Raw genomic sequence first — 14,796 nt, 5'->3', positions numbered from 1 at the left:
GAGACTTGTTTAGATGTGCAATTATAGTCAGCATAAATATAAACTAGGTTAAATGAATTCACTTGAATTCAATTAGTGTAGGCCTTACATATGAGAGTTTGGTCTTAAAAACAAAAGGTGATAAAAACATTTAAGAATGTCCTTTTGTGTAGTGATCTGAAGAATGGAGGGTAAACAGAATAGAAGACAATCTTCCTAAATGAAAGACTGAATGGCAATCAATTTATTGCCCATGGTCAATCCCATAATGAAATACATTTCTAGGAAATGCTACTTTGAGAAGGCTGATTCCCATTTGGGAGTGCCCTAGTCTATGTTTTATATATCTCTTCACTCTTTACAAAGTGCTTTCACATTCCCATTACTTACAACATTGTAAAAAAACAGGAAAGGACAGAGACATGTAGAGAACAAAACAGAAACTCTTGGAAGCAAAAGAGCATGCCTAAAGGAGGGGAATTCCTGTTGCCCTAAGAGGATTTTAGGTGTAAGTACCACTTCCTCTCACATTCAGCATTTCTACTCCCACCAAAAAGAGTATTGACAGGAAGCAGCAACAACAGCAGTGAAAGACAAACATGAGTGTGAAGGGCATGGTTACAGCCTTGGCTGGGGTATTCTGTGCTACAACTGTTCAAGGTATATGGCACTTTTTACTTCTTATCCTATAAATTTATTTTCTAATATTTCAAATGTCTTCATCTTTTCTAAAAGATTTAGTAAATTTTTATTTAACCTCATATATAAGTTACTACTGCTTTGACAGAAAATGCTTGAACTGTTTAAGGCATTAGAGATAATTACTGAAACTAGAAATGATAAACTTCATGGAGTTTGATTTGGTACAATATCTGGCAAGAACTTTTACCAATAATTTTAAATATATGTTAAGAAGATTTTATGTAAGATGTTAGCTAGCTAGAAAAATTCTTTTTTTTTTTTTAAGATTTATTTATTTATTCATGAGAGACAGAGAGAGAGAAAGAAAGAGAGAGGCAGAGACACAGGCAGAGGGAGAAGCAGGCTCCATGCAGCGAGCCAGATGCAGGACTCCATCCCAGGGCTCCAGGACCATACGCCTGGGCTGAAGGCTGGTGCTAAACCACTGAGTCACCCAGGGATCCCCTAGAAAAATTCTTGAGTACAAAAACAAGAGGCGAATAATCTTTATCTCCAATAAACTTTCATGCTTCCCTTTATTCTTTAAAGATCTGTTTACAAATTTAAAGAGAAAATCAGTATCTTTCTTATATTCCTTTCCCAGTAACAGCAATGTCAAGTGCTATTTGACAAACTGCGCTCTTCATCGTTAATGAAAACCCTGCTCGTAATCTTCACCAGGATAAGCTATAATCATCTGCGGCAATCGGATGTATTAGTAACTGATGCTGTGATCTATTCTAGGTTTCCCCATGTTCAAAGGAGGATGCTGTCTTTGCATAGGCCCTGGAGTAAAAGCAGTGTAAGTGGCAGATGTTGAGAAAGCTACCATAATTTACCCAAGTAACAACTGTGACAAAATAGAAGTGATGTAAGTAATGAACTTGCTAAAGAGGACAGTAGTGGAAACTTTGTTTTGTGTGTGTTTCTGTTTTGCCTATGTTTTCCCATCCAAAATTAAAGATTGTTTTAGATCTTCCCTTAACAGTATCACCCTGAGAGCACAGAAAGGAGAAAGATGTCTAAATCCCAAATTGAAGCAAGCATTATTATAATCAAGGTAGGGTGCCAGATTACTTCCATTTCCTGAAGATTTTATCCAAGACATATCTTTTGAGAAAACAGACTTGCAGAAAAGATTCTGCTAGGATTTTGTATGAGGTATTTTGATAAGAGGTCTCTGGTTTAACTAGCTTTCCTTTTTCTGCCTTATGTTTTTACATGTTAACTCAATCACTGGAAAACAAGAACAGCATGTTTATTTTTTTATTTTTTATTTTTTTTAATTTTTTTTTAATTTATTTATGATAGTCACAGAGAGAGAGAGAGAGGCGCAGAGACACAGGCAGAGGGAGAAGCAGGCTCCATGCACCGGGAGCCCGACGTGGGATTCGATCCCGGGTCTCCAGGATCGCGCCCTGGGCCAAAGGCAGGCGCCAAACCGCTGCGCCACCCAGGGATCCCAAGAACAGCATGTTTATAAAACTCTCATTTTCTCATTTCAGAAAATTGAAAGAATGAATTTTTTAAAATCTCAAAATGTATGAAGTCCTAGGAAAGAGAATTTGAAAACCTAGAACAAGTTTACTGTGTGACAACTGAAGTGATTAAGAATTCCACAATTGGAAACGGATTTTCTCCTGCCTGTTGCAATGTATATTCACGCATTTCTACATCAGTAAACCTCAGAAATCTGATGGTTAGAACTATTCTTTTGTGATTATGAAAACATTTCTGTATCTAGAAGTTATGTTTTTGTACTTGATCAATCTGCCATATTACAATCTTCACTTACAATAGAGACATTATTTCTGGAGTCAAGACCTTATATCAAATGCATCCATGTGTGTAAGAGACATTCCCCAAATAATTTTTAAATGCAAATCTACATTTTTAATCAAAGCACACACACACACACACACACATATATATATTCCTTCTATATATGTACATATATAAAAGGAAATAGTTCTTATACATACTTGTTTTATAAAAAGGCTATAATTCACAAAATGTACTATGAAAAAATTATAAGCTAAGAAAACTGGTAAGAGTACAATATTTCATAAATAAATTCATAGTTCTGGTCTTTTATTTTTAAGATTTTATTTATTCATGAAAGACATGGGGGGTGGGGGGGGGAGGCAGAGACACAGGCAGAGGGAGAAGCAGGCTTCCTCCAAGGAGCCCGATGTGGGACTCGATCCCAGATCCCGGGATCCCTTTGGCTCAACCGCTGAGCCACCCAGGCGTCCCCATAGTTCTGGTCTTAATTTGATTTTTTTCAGCAGCTTTTTTTTTTTCATTGAGATTTTGTTGTGGTGATTTTGTTTTAAGTGAGCTCCACACTGGAAGCCCCATATATGGCCTGAACTCACAACCCTGAGATCAAGACCTGAACTGAGACCAAGAGTCAGATGCTTAACTGACTGAGCAACCCAGGCATTCCTTTCACTGAGATGCACAATAAGGATATGTGTGTTTACTTTGCATTTTGGTTTTATTTATACTTACAAATTATAGCAATATTTTGGAGACATTTTTGATTTAAATATAAAATACTTTTGCCCACCAAGAAAACATTGAAAAATGAACATATACATTTGTCTGGCAATCACCTTTACTTTCTGGGGTTCTTTTTATTTTTCTTTCTTTTAAAGATTTTATTTGCTTATTTCTAAGAGACACACAGAGAGAAACAGAGACATAGGCAGAGGGAGAAGCAGGCTCTCTGCGGGGAGCCCGATGCAAGACTTGATCCCAGGACCCCAGGATCACACCCTGAGCTAAAGGCTCAGATGCTCAACCACTGAGATACCCAGGAGTCCATCTTTTTCTTTTATTTAATTTAAATTCTAGTTATAATTAATATACAATGTAATCTTAGTTTCAGGTGTAGAATTTAGTGATTTAACACTTACATACAACATCCCGGTGCTCATCACAAGTGCCCTCCTTAATCCTCATTACCTATTTAACTCATCTTCCTGCTTACACACCGTCTGGTAACCATCAGTGTGTTCTCTGTAAGTTAAGAGTCTGCTTCTTGGTTTGCCTCTCTTTTTCCTATGTTCATTTGTTTTGTTTCTTAAATTTCACAAAGGACTAAAGGCATCTGTCTTTCTCTGATCGACTTACTTTGCTTAGCATAATACTCTCTAGCTCCATCCGCATATTTCCCTGTACATATTTATGTGTGTATACACACACACACACACACACACACACACACACACCACATCATCTTTATCCCTTCTTCAATCAATGGATATTTGGGCTCTTTCCATAATTTGGCAATTGACAAAGTACAACATCCATTCATGATAAAAACCCTAAACAAAGTAGGATTAGAGGGAATATACCTTAACATAATGAAGGCCATATACAAAAATACCTACAGCTAATATTATCAATGGGGAAAAACTAAGAGCTTTTCCTCTGTAGTCAGGAACAAGGCAGGATATACACTCTCACCACTGTTATTTAACATTGTACTGGAAATGCTAGCCACAGCAATTAGAGAACAAAAAGAAATAAAGGGCATCCAAATCTGTAAGGAGGAAGTCAAACTTTCACTATTTGCAGATGACATGATATTCTATATAGAAAACCTGAAAGACTCCACCAAAAAACTGCTAAAATTGATACACAAATTAGGTGAAGTCACAGGGAGCAAAATCAACATAGAGAAATCTGTTGCATTTCTAGACATCAATAATGAAGCAGCAGAAAGAGAAATCAAGGAATCAATCCCATTAGCAATAAGATCTCTAGGAATAAACCTAACCAAAGAGGTAAAAGATCTGTACTCCAGGATTCTTTTTCTCAGAAAAATTGACTTTTCAGTCTTGCCTACACCATAAAATTTTGGGATACCTAGACGATTTTAATTTGAAAAGAATCAAAATCATTTTCTTGTAGTAAAATACCACAACCCTTCTTAAAACAGAAACCATCATATATTTTCCAAAAATTGAGATGCCTTTAATAATTTTAATTCATATTTCAAGAAATATACAGCTACCTGTCATCACATAGAATTGTTAAGAAATATATTTTAATGAGTAATAGTGAAAGACATGGTCCCTTCTTACTTAGGGCAAATCTCTTTTTATGGGAGTCTGGATTGGAGGCCAAAAGAGAAAAACAAAGGGAGGAGATCTTCCCAGGTAGCCAGAGCAAGGTGTCGGCCAGACCACTCCTACCCTAGACTTTGAACTCCAGCTAGCACCACAAAGATGCTATCAGTAAAAAAAAAAAAAAAAAAAAAAGTATTTATTTTAAAGTGGCAGTAGGGGGGGATCCCTGGGTGGTGCAGCAGTTTAGCGCGCCTGCCTTTAGCCCAGGGCGCGATCCTGGAGACCCGGGATCGAATCCCACATCGGGCTCCCAGTGCATGGAGCCTGCTTCTCCCTCTGCCTATGTCTCTGTCTCTCTCTCTCTCTCTCTCTGTGTGTGACTATCATAAATAAATAAAAATTAAAAAAATAAAAAATAAAAAAAATAAAGTGGCAGTAGGAATAGTATATAAATCTTAGAACTGTGGCTTCCTAACACATATTCCTGTAGCATGACTATGGTTAGTCCTCCCTGCTAACCCAAGGGTTAGCTCCCTTGGATTTTTGTCCATTTTCCAAGCCTGATTCTTCAGTCTTCCTACAGATTGTTCAACTAACAAATTATTTTTCTATTAAAGCTAACCAGTGTTGGTTTCTCTACCTGTAACCAAAAATTTTAGCTGACATAGCACTTTATATAGACACCTCTACATTTGAAACACGAAAATATTTGTTACAGAATTGCCATAAAATAATCAGGTATTTCTGTTTATTTAAAAACAAACAAAAGGGGCACCTTCATGGCTCAGATGGTTGGGCGTCTGCCTTCAGCTCAGATCTTGATCTCCAGGTCCTGGGATCAAGCCCCACACTGGGCTCCCTGCTCAGTGGGGAGTCTGCTTCTCCCTCTGCCTCTACCTCCTGCTCATGTTTGCTCTCTCTCTCATATAAACAAAATCTTTAAGAGAAAGGGGATTTTAACTTATTATCTGTGCATCTTTCCCACTGGTATCAGTGCCAACTGTAACGCAGATCAGAGAATGGACAGAAAAGTAAACAGCAGATCAAGGTACCTGGTACCAAACAGGCCTTCTTTCTGACTGGTGCCTGTAAGCAATAATGAGACGCCACTTGTTATCCAGGGTATTTGTGTATAAATCTATCTAATTTATATCACATATTTATACTATGATATAATATATAGTATAAAGACATGTAATAAATAATACAGATATACAGCACACATATATATTTTATCTATCACAAACAAATTTTCATATTGAAATGAGACGTCTATATAAATTCCCAGGATAGTTTTAAGACCTGGATCTAATATTTTACTTTGTAGCCAGTTCCTTTTTTAAGAGTATCTTTAAAAATTCATTGAGCTAGGATTACATGATAATTTGGTATTTTTAGGAAATTTGTATAGACCAGTCCACTATATAAGCAGATAACATATACTTAAATTTCATGGCAAAATAAGCATATTAAAGAATGAACACACTTGAGCCAAGATTCTTCCCACCTCAGTACCTTTGCATATACTACTCCTCTGCCCATTTCATCACTAAACTAAATCCTATTAGTCACTTAAATCTCAGCTTCAATTGCATTTTCACCAAGAGTTCATCTTTGAAACTACCTCTTCAATCTCAGACTAGATATCCTACTTGTTTTTGTAACACTGTCTGCTTTTCTACCACACTATTTATTGCAACTGTATTTAATGCAACTGTAACTGTAAAGAATTATTCTGCTGTTTAATATCTGCTCTTCCTCCCATAAGTATAAGCTCAATTAAAAAGCCATTTTAGTCCTAACCCATAGTAAAGTGCCTGGCACATGAGCCTCTCAATAAATACTTGAGAAGAGAATGACTGAATGGCAACAGAATGGAATTTACAGCAGAGAAACAGCATGAAGGAATGTACAGTGGTAAAAAAAAAAAAAAAAAAAAAAAAGAAAGCAGGTGAGTCTTGAAAATAACAATTAGACTTATTTGGAGTGAAGATATAAAGGACTCCAAAAGTCCAGCTACACAGCCTTGAGTTTTACTCTTTATAAAGTGGAAATTCACAAAACATTCATGAATAGGAAAATGAACTTATCCAAGTTGTTTTAAATTATTCTGGGAATGGCATAGAAGGTTGATTGGAAATAGGAAAGACTGGGAAAAGAAATATGTTGCCATAGCTCAGGTCTGTATTTCCCAAACTTCCAGTCATTCTCATACCATCTTTATAATTTTTTTACTGTATTTTCTGATCAATCTTCATTATATTTTACAAATTCTGTGTATCACCTTTATTTTGCTTACATTTACATAAAAAGGCAAATTTTTACTACTATGTGTGAAATCCGTGTCACTTGATATAGAAATAAAATGTAACAATAAAAGGAAACACAATGAACAAATACTAAATTCCAGCTAGATGTTACCATGTGCCAAAAAAATTCAAAGCCTCAGGCCTTCTCTGTGTTTGTCAAATAGTTGATGAAGTGTTTGAACACCATACTAATATCTGAGACTTTCAATGACTTAATCAGAGGGACTGAAGTTAAAAACAGATTAATTTCAGGCAGCCCTGGTGGCGCAGTGGTTTAGCGCCGCCTGCAGCCCAGGGTGTGTTCCTGGAGACCCTGGATCGAGTCCCACGTCAGGCTCTCTGCATGGAGCCTGCTTCTCCCTCTGCCTGTCTCTCTCTCCCTCTCTCTCTCTACGATTAAATAAATAAAATCTTTAAAAAAAAAGATTAATTTCTTAACTAATATTAAATGTTATTATAAGTGAGCTCCTTGGTATTATCCCACACTTCAGCAAACACTGGTTCAAAAAGTAAGGGCAGGGATCCCTGGGTGGCGCAGCGGTTTAGTGCCTGCCTTTGGCCCAGGGCGCGATCCTGGAGACCCGGGATCGAATCCCACATCGGGCTCCCGGTGCATGGAGCCTGCTTCTCCCTCTGCCTTTGTCTCTGGCTCTCTCTCTCTCTGTCTCTCAGTCTTTCATGAATAATAAATAAAATCTTAAAAAAAAAAGAAAAAAGTAAGGGCACTAAGTTAAACAGTATTACCATATGACCCAGCAATCCCACTTAAAAGTATGTAACTAAAAGAACTGAAAAGGGTTATTCAAACAAAAACCTGAACACAAATGTTCATACAGCACTATCCACAATAGCTGAAATGTAGAAACACTCAAATATCTATCAAAAGATAAATGGATTGGGCAGCCTGGGTGGCTCAGCGGTTTAGCGCCACCTTCAGTCCAGGGCGTGATCCTGGAGACCTGGGATCAAGTCCCACATCGGGCTCCCTGCATGGAGCCTGCTTCTCCCTCTGCTTGTGTCTCTGCCTCTCTCTCTCTCTCTTTCTCACTCTCTCTGTCTTTCATGAATAAATAAAATCTTAAAAAAAAGATAAATGGATAAAGAAAATGTGGTGTAATACATAATAGAATATTATTTAGCCATAAAAAGAAACAAAATACTGACATAGGCTACAATATAGGTGAACTATGAAAATAAGATGCTAAGGGGCACCTGGGTGGCTCAGTAGGTTAAGCGTCTGACTCTTAATTTTGGCTTGGGCTCCCCATGCTCAGCATGGAGACTGCTTTTCCCTCTCCCTCCCCCAACTTGTGCTGTCTAAACTAAATAAATTGATTAATTCTTTTGGGGCAAGGGGAGAAGATGCTAAGTAAAAGAAACATAACACAAAAGGTAACATATTGTATGATTCTATTTATATGAATTATCCAGAATAAGGAAATCCATAGAAACAGAAATAAGATTAGTGGTTGTCAGGAGCTGAGAAGAGAAGATAATGAGGAATGACTGCTTAATGGGTACAGGGTTTCTGTTTAGGGTAATGAAAAAGTTTTAGAACTATATAATAGTGATGATTATACAACACTGTGACTATACTTAAAGCCATTGCACTGTATAGTTTTAAATTAAAATGCTAACTTTTATATGTGTTTTATCACAATATAAAAGGGCTAAACTGAAGTAGTAATGGTGAAAACAGAAATATTATGAGATTACATTGCAGAAGAAAAAGCAACAAGACTTAGTGACAAACTCATGTGAAGATTGAAGCTGAGGAAAGGAATCCAGGAAAATGCTAAGGATCTGAATCTGAAAAGAAAGCAGAGAAGAGAATCAGGAGGGACGCCTGGGTGGCTCAGCAGTGGAGCATCTGCCTTCAGCTCAGGGGGTGAACCCAGGTCTGGTGATCAAATCTCACATCGGGCTTCCCGCAGGGAGCCTGCTTCTCCCTCTACCTATGTCTCTGCCTCTCTCTGTCTCTCATGAATAAACAAATAAAATCTTAAAAAAAAAAAAAAAAAAGAGAGAGAGAATCAAGAAAAGAGTTGAGATTCTGAGGTTTAAAAGAATAATACTGCCACTAACACAAGTAGGGAGATGAGGGGAAGACACAGTTTAGCAAAGAAAACCACAGGGTGGGTTTTAGTGAGATGCCAAATATTTAGTGATTTAGAAAGTCAGAACTGTTTCCTCTAATTAACCAAAAGAAGCTTATAAACATATGGAATAATTGTGGATAATAATGCTAGAAACATATTTAATTATGTTTGGCTATTGAGTATGTACTAAATATACCCACTTGGAATTAGTATACTTCTTTAGTAATGTTTCTTAAAGATTCCTAGAACCAACAAATATAAATCTTTACAATACAGTGAATGAATCCTGTGGATTACAAACAGTACACTCTCACACCCACAACTGTTTGAATTATCTGGTAGGAGGGAGAAAGGTAATGTTACTTAGTTGCTTCTTGCCTTGTCTGCAAATTTTATTTGAAACTGGCAACTATAGTTTCAATGCAGGTAAGTATCAAAGAAGGATAACTACACTTCCTGGAAATCCCAGCACCATAAATGCAGATGAAGCTGCTTGGTACTACTCAATAAACTGCTATTATATTAGAAATGCCCTGAGGTAAATTAAGAGACTTTACATAATTTCTCATAAATCATAATTTAGCATTCTCGTTTAAACTGTTTACAAAGAATGGGGCACCTGAGTGTCTCAGTTGGTGAAGCATCTGCTTTCCACTCAGGTCATGACCCCAGGGTCCTGGGATCAAGTCCCACACTGGGCTCCTTGCTTAGGAGGGCGCCTGCTTCTCCCTCTCACTGTCACTCCACCTGTTTTGTGTGCATGTTCTATCAAATACATACATAACTCTTTAAATGTTTTACAAAGAAAAGATAAATTGTCAATAAGAGCTTGAAGAAAATGAAATGATGATCTGAAATATGGAATATTGGGACTCAGTGGGTTAAGCATTTGGCTCTTGATTTCAGCTCAGGTCATGATCTCAGGGTCGTGGGATTAAGCCCCACATTGGCTGTGTGCTCAACAGAGTGAAGATTCTCTCTCTGCTCCTTCCCCCACTCATTCACTCTCTAAGAATAAATAAATCTTAAAAAATAAAATATGGAATAGCATGCACTATTAAACTACACATTGAACTACATACTTCAGATTTCTCCTCTCAAAAAAGACAATAATGAATCAATTACAATTAAATCTAAACCTGTTCTAAGTCTTTGATTAAAAATGGAACAAAAGTGACAACACAGGTGGCTCAGAGGTTGAGTGTCTGCCTTTGGTTCAGGGTGTGATCCTTGGGTCTGGGATTGAGGCCTACATTAGGCTCCTTACGGGGAGCCTGCTTCTCCCTCTGCCTATGTCTCTGCCTCTCTGTCTCTTTCATGAATAAACAAAATCTTTTTTTAAAATGGAACAAAAAATTCATAGGATATTAATTTTATTTAAATCTCTGGTTTATGAGAGAGGAAAGTAATGCACCCTTACTAAAATATGATCACTTTTATAATGCTCTCAAATGTTACCTCCTCTTCCTCCAAATGACTAAGTCTGCCATAATTCTAAGTGTCCTCCCAAATGCATGAGCTCAGAAACATAGCACTATATTTCAAAGTATGATTCTGTTTTCTAAAGCAATTCTAAAAGAAGGCCAATGCTGCCCCCAACTCTACCTATACCATGACCCTGGCCTCTCTTCATCAAAAACCATAAGCTTATGGCCTATCTGCTCGTTATCACACCCCAGATTGTCACAAGATTCTGAAGATAAAATCACCTAAATTGCCTTTAATTCATATGTCAGCACAAAAAATTTATCTATACACACCACACATTCACACACATATATTCCATTAAGCCTGCTAAAAAAAGACAGTAGGAAGCAAAGCAAGGATTAGGAAGGAACCTCTTGTCATTTATATTTAGCAACTGTCCAAATGACATTACCTGCAAGTACAATCCATACTATACTAAATGTCTTCAATTCATCTGTTTCTCTTCTATCTCTGTGGTTCAAGCATCAGTTCAAGCCCTAATTAGCTCTTATTCCTACTCTAAGAGCCTCCCTAGCCTCCCTCCAAGTTTCCAACAGTTACCTTTGACAAAGACTCTCATTGACCAAGCTTTAGCTTGCTCCTCAGAACCCTCTTCCCAACAAGGTCTTGACCTCTGAACTCCTGTGTTCATCATCTTTGCAGGATCCAGTTTCACTAAGGATTCTAAGAAGTTTAACAAGAATTCTCCACCCTTGACACCTGATTGCTCTTGATATTTGGTCAATTTCCTCATCTCCTACCATCCCCCAGTGGTATCTGATCACTTTGGCCTGCCTTCAGCAAGAATCCTTCATAGATCAGTTTAGCAAAAATTACCCTACTCCCTTAATTTTATAAACACTATAAAATACACTACACTAATCCCCCCTGCCACCCCCCCACACACACAAATACACTCATTAGCTATAAATCCTTACTTTTCTATACTGTATTTGGAATTGAGCCCCATTCTATTCTGAGTCTCTTTTGAGTCCCTATTGCAATAGTTCTGGAACAAATATGTTTTTACTGCTTTTACTTAAGTTGTTTAGCTCTTATTTTCTCTGACATCTTCCAAAATGCAAATCTGATATTTTCCTTTTAAAATCTTTCAACACCTTCTCACTGCATTCTGAATAGAGTACACACTGCTTAGCTTATCTTTATAAATGCTGCTGTTAACTCCTTAAACTATCTACTCCCATCATATTCAATTATTTGTCACTTCCACGCTATTTTCTGAAATGCCCTTCTCCTTCACCTACCTGTCCAACACCTACTCACCTTTCAAGACTCTGTTCAAGAGTAACCTGCCATAGGAGCAAAGAGAAAGGGGGGAGGGGAATAAAACAAGATCTAATTAGAGAGGGATACAAATCATAAGAGACTCTTAATCATAGGAAACAACTGAGGGTTGCTGGAGGGGAGGAGAGTCGGGTATAGGGTAACTGGGTGATAGACACTAAGGAGGGTACGTGATGTGATGAGCGCTGGCTATACTATAAGACTGATGAATCACTGAACTCTACCTAATCCCTGAACTAATAATATACTATATGTTAATTAATTGAATTTAAATATAAAAAATAGACTTCTCAGAAAATTTGACTAAGTTTAGGCATGAATTATTTTCTGTATTATAGGAAAACTTGGGAATATTATCAAGGAAATTAATTTTCAGTATTATAGTACTCAAGACATTGGTTTTTTGCTGTTTTTGTATACAATTTTTTTGTATACAGTTTTTAAAAAGAAGAAAATATCTAAAAATATCATGAATGTAAAGATCTCAAAATTAAGGGTCACATTGATAAAGGACATTTTGATAAAAAGAGGTGAATTGGTCCGTGCAAAGAATCATTTTCTTAAAAAAAAAAAAAAAAAAAGAATCATTTTCTTAAGAAACAAAAATGAATCTCTGGATTCACAAGAAAAAAAGTTACCTGCCATAATCCTTTCCTAAGCCAGCTAACACATACACATTTTAGAATACATCTCTCTCCTTACTATCTCTACTATAATACATCATTCTCACCTGCTTACAATGGCTTCTTTTCCTAGGAGATTCTAAGACTCCTTTCAGCAATCATGGATCTCTTTGATGATCTCTGAGTATCCATGGCTGGTTGTCAATTATTCTACAATACATGCTTTTTTCAGGACTAAGATCATGTCATACTTCTTTGAACTCTTATAGCACCTATGTATCTAGTACCTTGGCAGATGCTCAATCCTTGCTAGTAAAATAAAACTCTTGTTGGTGCCTGGAGCACCAGAAATCAAAGGTTTTCACCAGATTCTGCATAAAGTGGTCTTCTAGTTGTATGGTAAGTAATCTTCACATTTGTATAGTTGGCATATGTTGTACTGAATAAATGCTCTTAGAAAATTCATAGACACTACAAGTACTCATGTTTTTCTAACTTATAGTAGTAATAATCTTGCGAATCATTTGTATTTTCATTAATTTGTCATTACCATTGTTTTCTATTTTGCATTAAAATATATATTTATATACAATGCATAATAAATATATTTATTATAAAAATATGACAGTAGTTCTCAATGTGACACTACCACCTTCATCCCCTAAGCATCTTTTTTTCGGGTAAGATTTATTTATTTATTTGAGAGAGAGAGAGAGAGAGAACACAAACAGAAGGGGCAGAGGGAGAGGGAAGAGGAGAAGCCAACCCCCCCACTGAGCAGAGAGCCTGATGTGAGCTTTATCCCAAGATAAAGGGATCACGACCTGAACTGAAGGCAGAGGCTTAACCAACTGAGCCACCCAGGCCCTTCCCCCAGGGATCCTTGAGACACTTTCAGAAGTCTATAAAGTCAAAGATTTATTTATTTATTTTAGAGAGAAAGACTACATGTGCATGAGTGGGGGAAGGGGCAGTAGGAGAGGGAGAGAATCAGACTCTTTGTTGAGTGTGGAGCCCAAAATGGGGCTTGATCTCACAATTCTGAGATCATGACCTGAGCCAAAATCAAGGGTCAGACACTCGACTGAGACACGCAGGCACCTCAAAAGTCAAATCTATTAAGATGAAGGCATTATTTGTCTTCTTCATTCTCATTCACTCATGAGTTTCCCAGGGGATAGCTGGCACATAATACTGCAACAAATTAAATGCATAAATAGATATGAAATCTAGCTATCTTCTATCAAGCCAGGCATTGTAAACTTTAAAGAGCTTCGCAAAAATGTAAAGCAATATTACTCTTTTCACAAAATTTTTTTTGGAAAATAGTTATTTTTCGGAAAAAATATGTTTATTTCTGTTAACATGCAATGGGCTTATCACTAGGTTCTAGTAACATCCTTTCCTTACCTTGCCTCTGAGATAATATAAACTTCCCATAGCTGACCTCAGCATCCCATGTTGGTTCTTTTAATCTTGCACACTCCTTCATTAAATCCTTGTCAGAATTCCAGCTGAGTGTACCCTCAGTTTTCTTCCAGGTCCCTGGTCTGATACTCCTCTTGATCCTGGGTCAGACAGATTCATCAAGAAAACCTGTTTCTTCCTGAAGGACAACTGATGCTACTAATTTTAGATGACCAGGTGTCCTGATCTGTTGGCTAATGTCATAGATTTTGTCACTAGAGGCTGATAACAAAAGCAACATGCAGAGGCAGTAGAGTAGACTGGTTAAGAGGAGTTAGATTCCTGGAATTAGACTGCCTAAATGACAATTCTGCTACAGAATCCTATTTTGGCTTATTATAAAACGGTACAGGTTTTCTCTGCTATCTGAATGTAGAGCCTTCCTATGAAACCTTTCATAAGCCAAAATGTCATAAAGCAAAGAAATAATTACCATTAATTTACATGCAAAAATTTTTGAGTGCTCCCAGACCCAAGAAATAACTTCTCTTAGACTTTTCTGATACCTTAGGACACATTTTGCTAACAGATACACAAAATAAGTAGAGATGAAACACAGATGCTCACAGACACAGTTCAAAGCTATGGCAGCTTAATGCTGAGATGCTCAGTATAGTTCCAGGGGAAGGAGCTTGGGGGGCCATGCTTGCTGTTTGGGGTGTGCACTGTCTCAATAATGGCCCTGCAAAACAAATGCTGAACACTATTTTCCCTTTCCATCTTTTTCCATAAAAGCTAAAATCCTCTTTGTATTTTTCAGTTGTCAAAAACAGATACTAACATATAT

General features: G+C 37.1%; 2 protein-coding genes and 1 long non-coding RNA gene across 12 annotated transcripts in view; 1 reads left to right on the top strand and 2 right to left on the bottom strand.

Moving 5' to 3' along the window:
- ART3 (ADP-ribosyltransferase 3 (inactive)) overlaps positions 1-14,796 on the bottom strand; it is a 207,122-nt gene that overhangs the window by 110,369 nt on the left and 81,957 nt on the right. The gene's annotated exons all lie outside the window — the stretch shown is intronic.
- The window catches only part of LOC144304097 (uncharacterized), a 109,024-nt gene that overhangs the window by 44,857 nt on the left and 49,371 nt on the right, over positions 1-14,796 (bottom strand). The window contains exons 2-3 of the long non-coding RNA XR_013371074.1: positions 11,899-11,924; positions 5,792-5,825 (exon numbers count right to left, since the gene is read on the bottom strand). This is a non-coding gene — a long non-coding RNA (uncharacterized LOC144304097). The remainder of the gene's footprint in view (positions 1-5,791; positions 5,826-11,898; positions 11,925-14,796) is intronic.
- On the top strand, positions 384-2,712 carry CXCL11 (C-X-C motif chemokine ligand 11). Its single transcript, XM_077882256.1, is given in 4 exon segments — positions 384-639; positions 1,405-1,531; positions 1,649-1,720; positions 2,166-2,712. Coding segments are annotated over 4 exon segments (324 nt in total). The 5' UTR covers positions 384-578; the 3' UTR covers positions 2,230-2,712.

This window comes from Canis aureus, chromosome 33 (genome assembly GCF_053574225.1).
Source record: "Canis aureus isolate CA01 chromosome 33, VMU_Caureus_v.1.0, whole genome shotgun sequence".
Classification (NCBI taxonomy): Eukaryota; Metazoa; Chordata; class Mammalia; order Carnivora; family Canidae; genus Canis; species Canis aureus.
The sequence above is the reverse complement of the archived record's forward strand: the minus strand, read 5'-3'. Positions and strand labels throughout refer to the sequence as shown.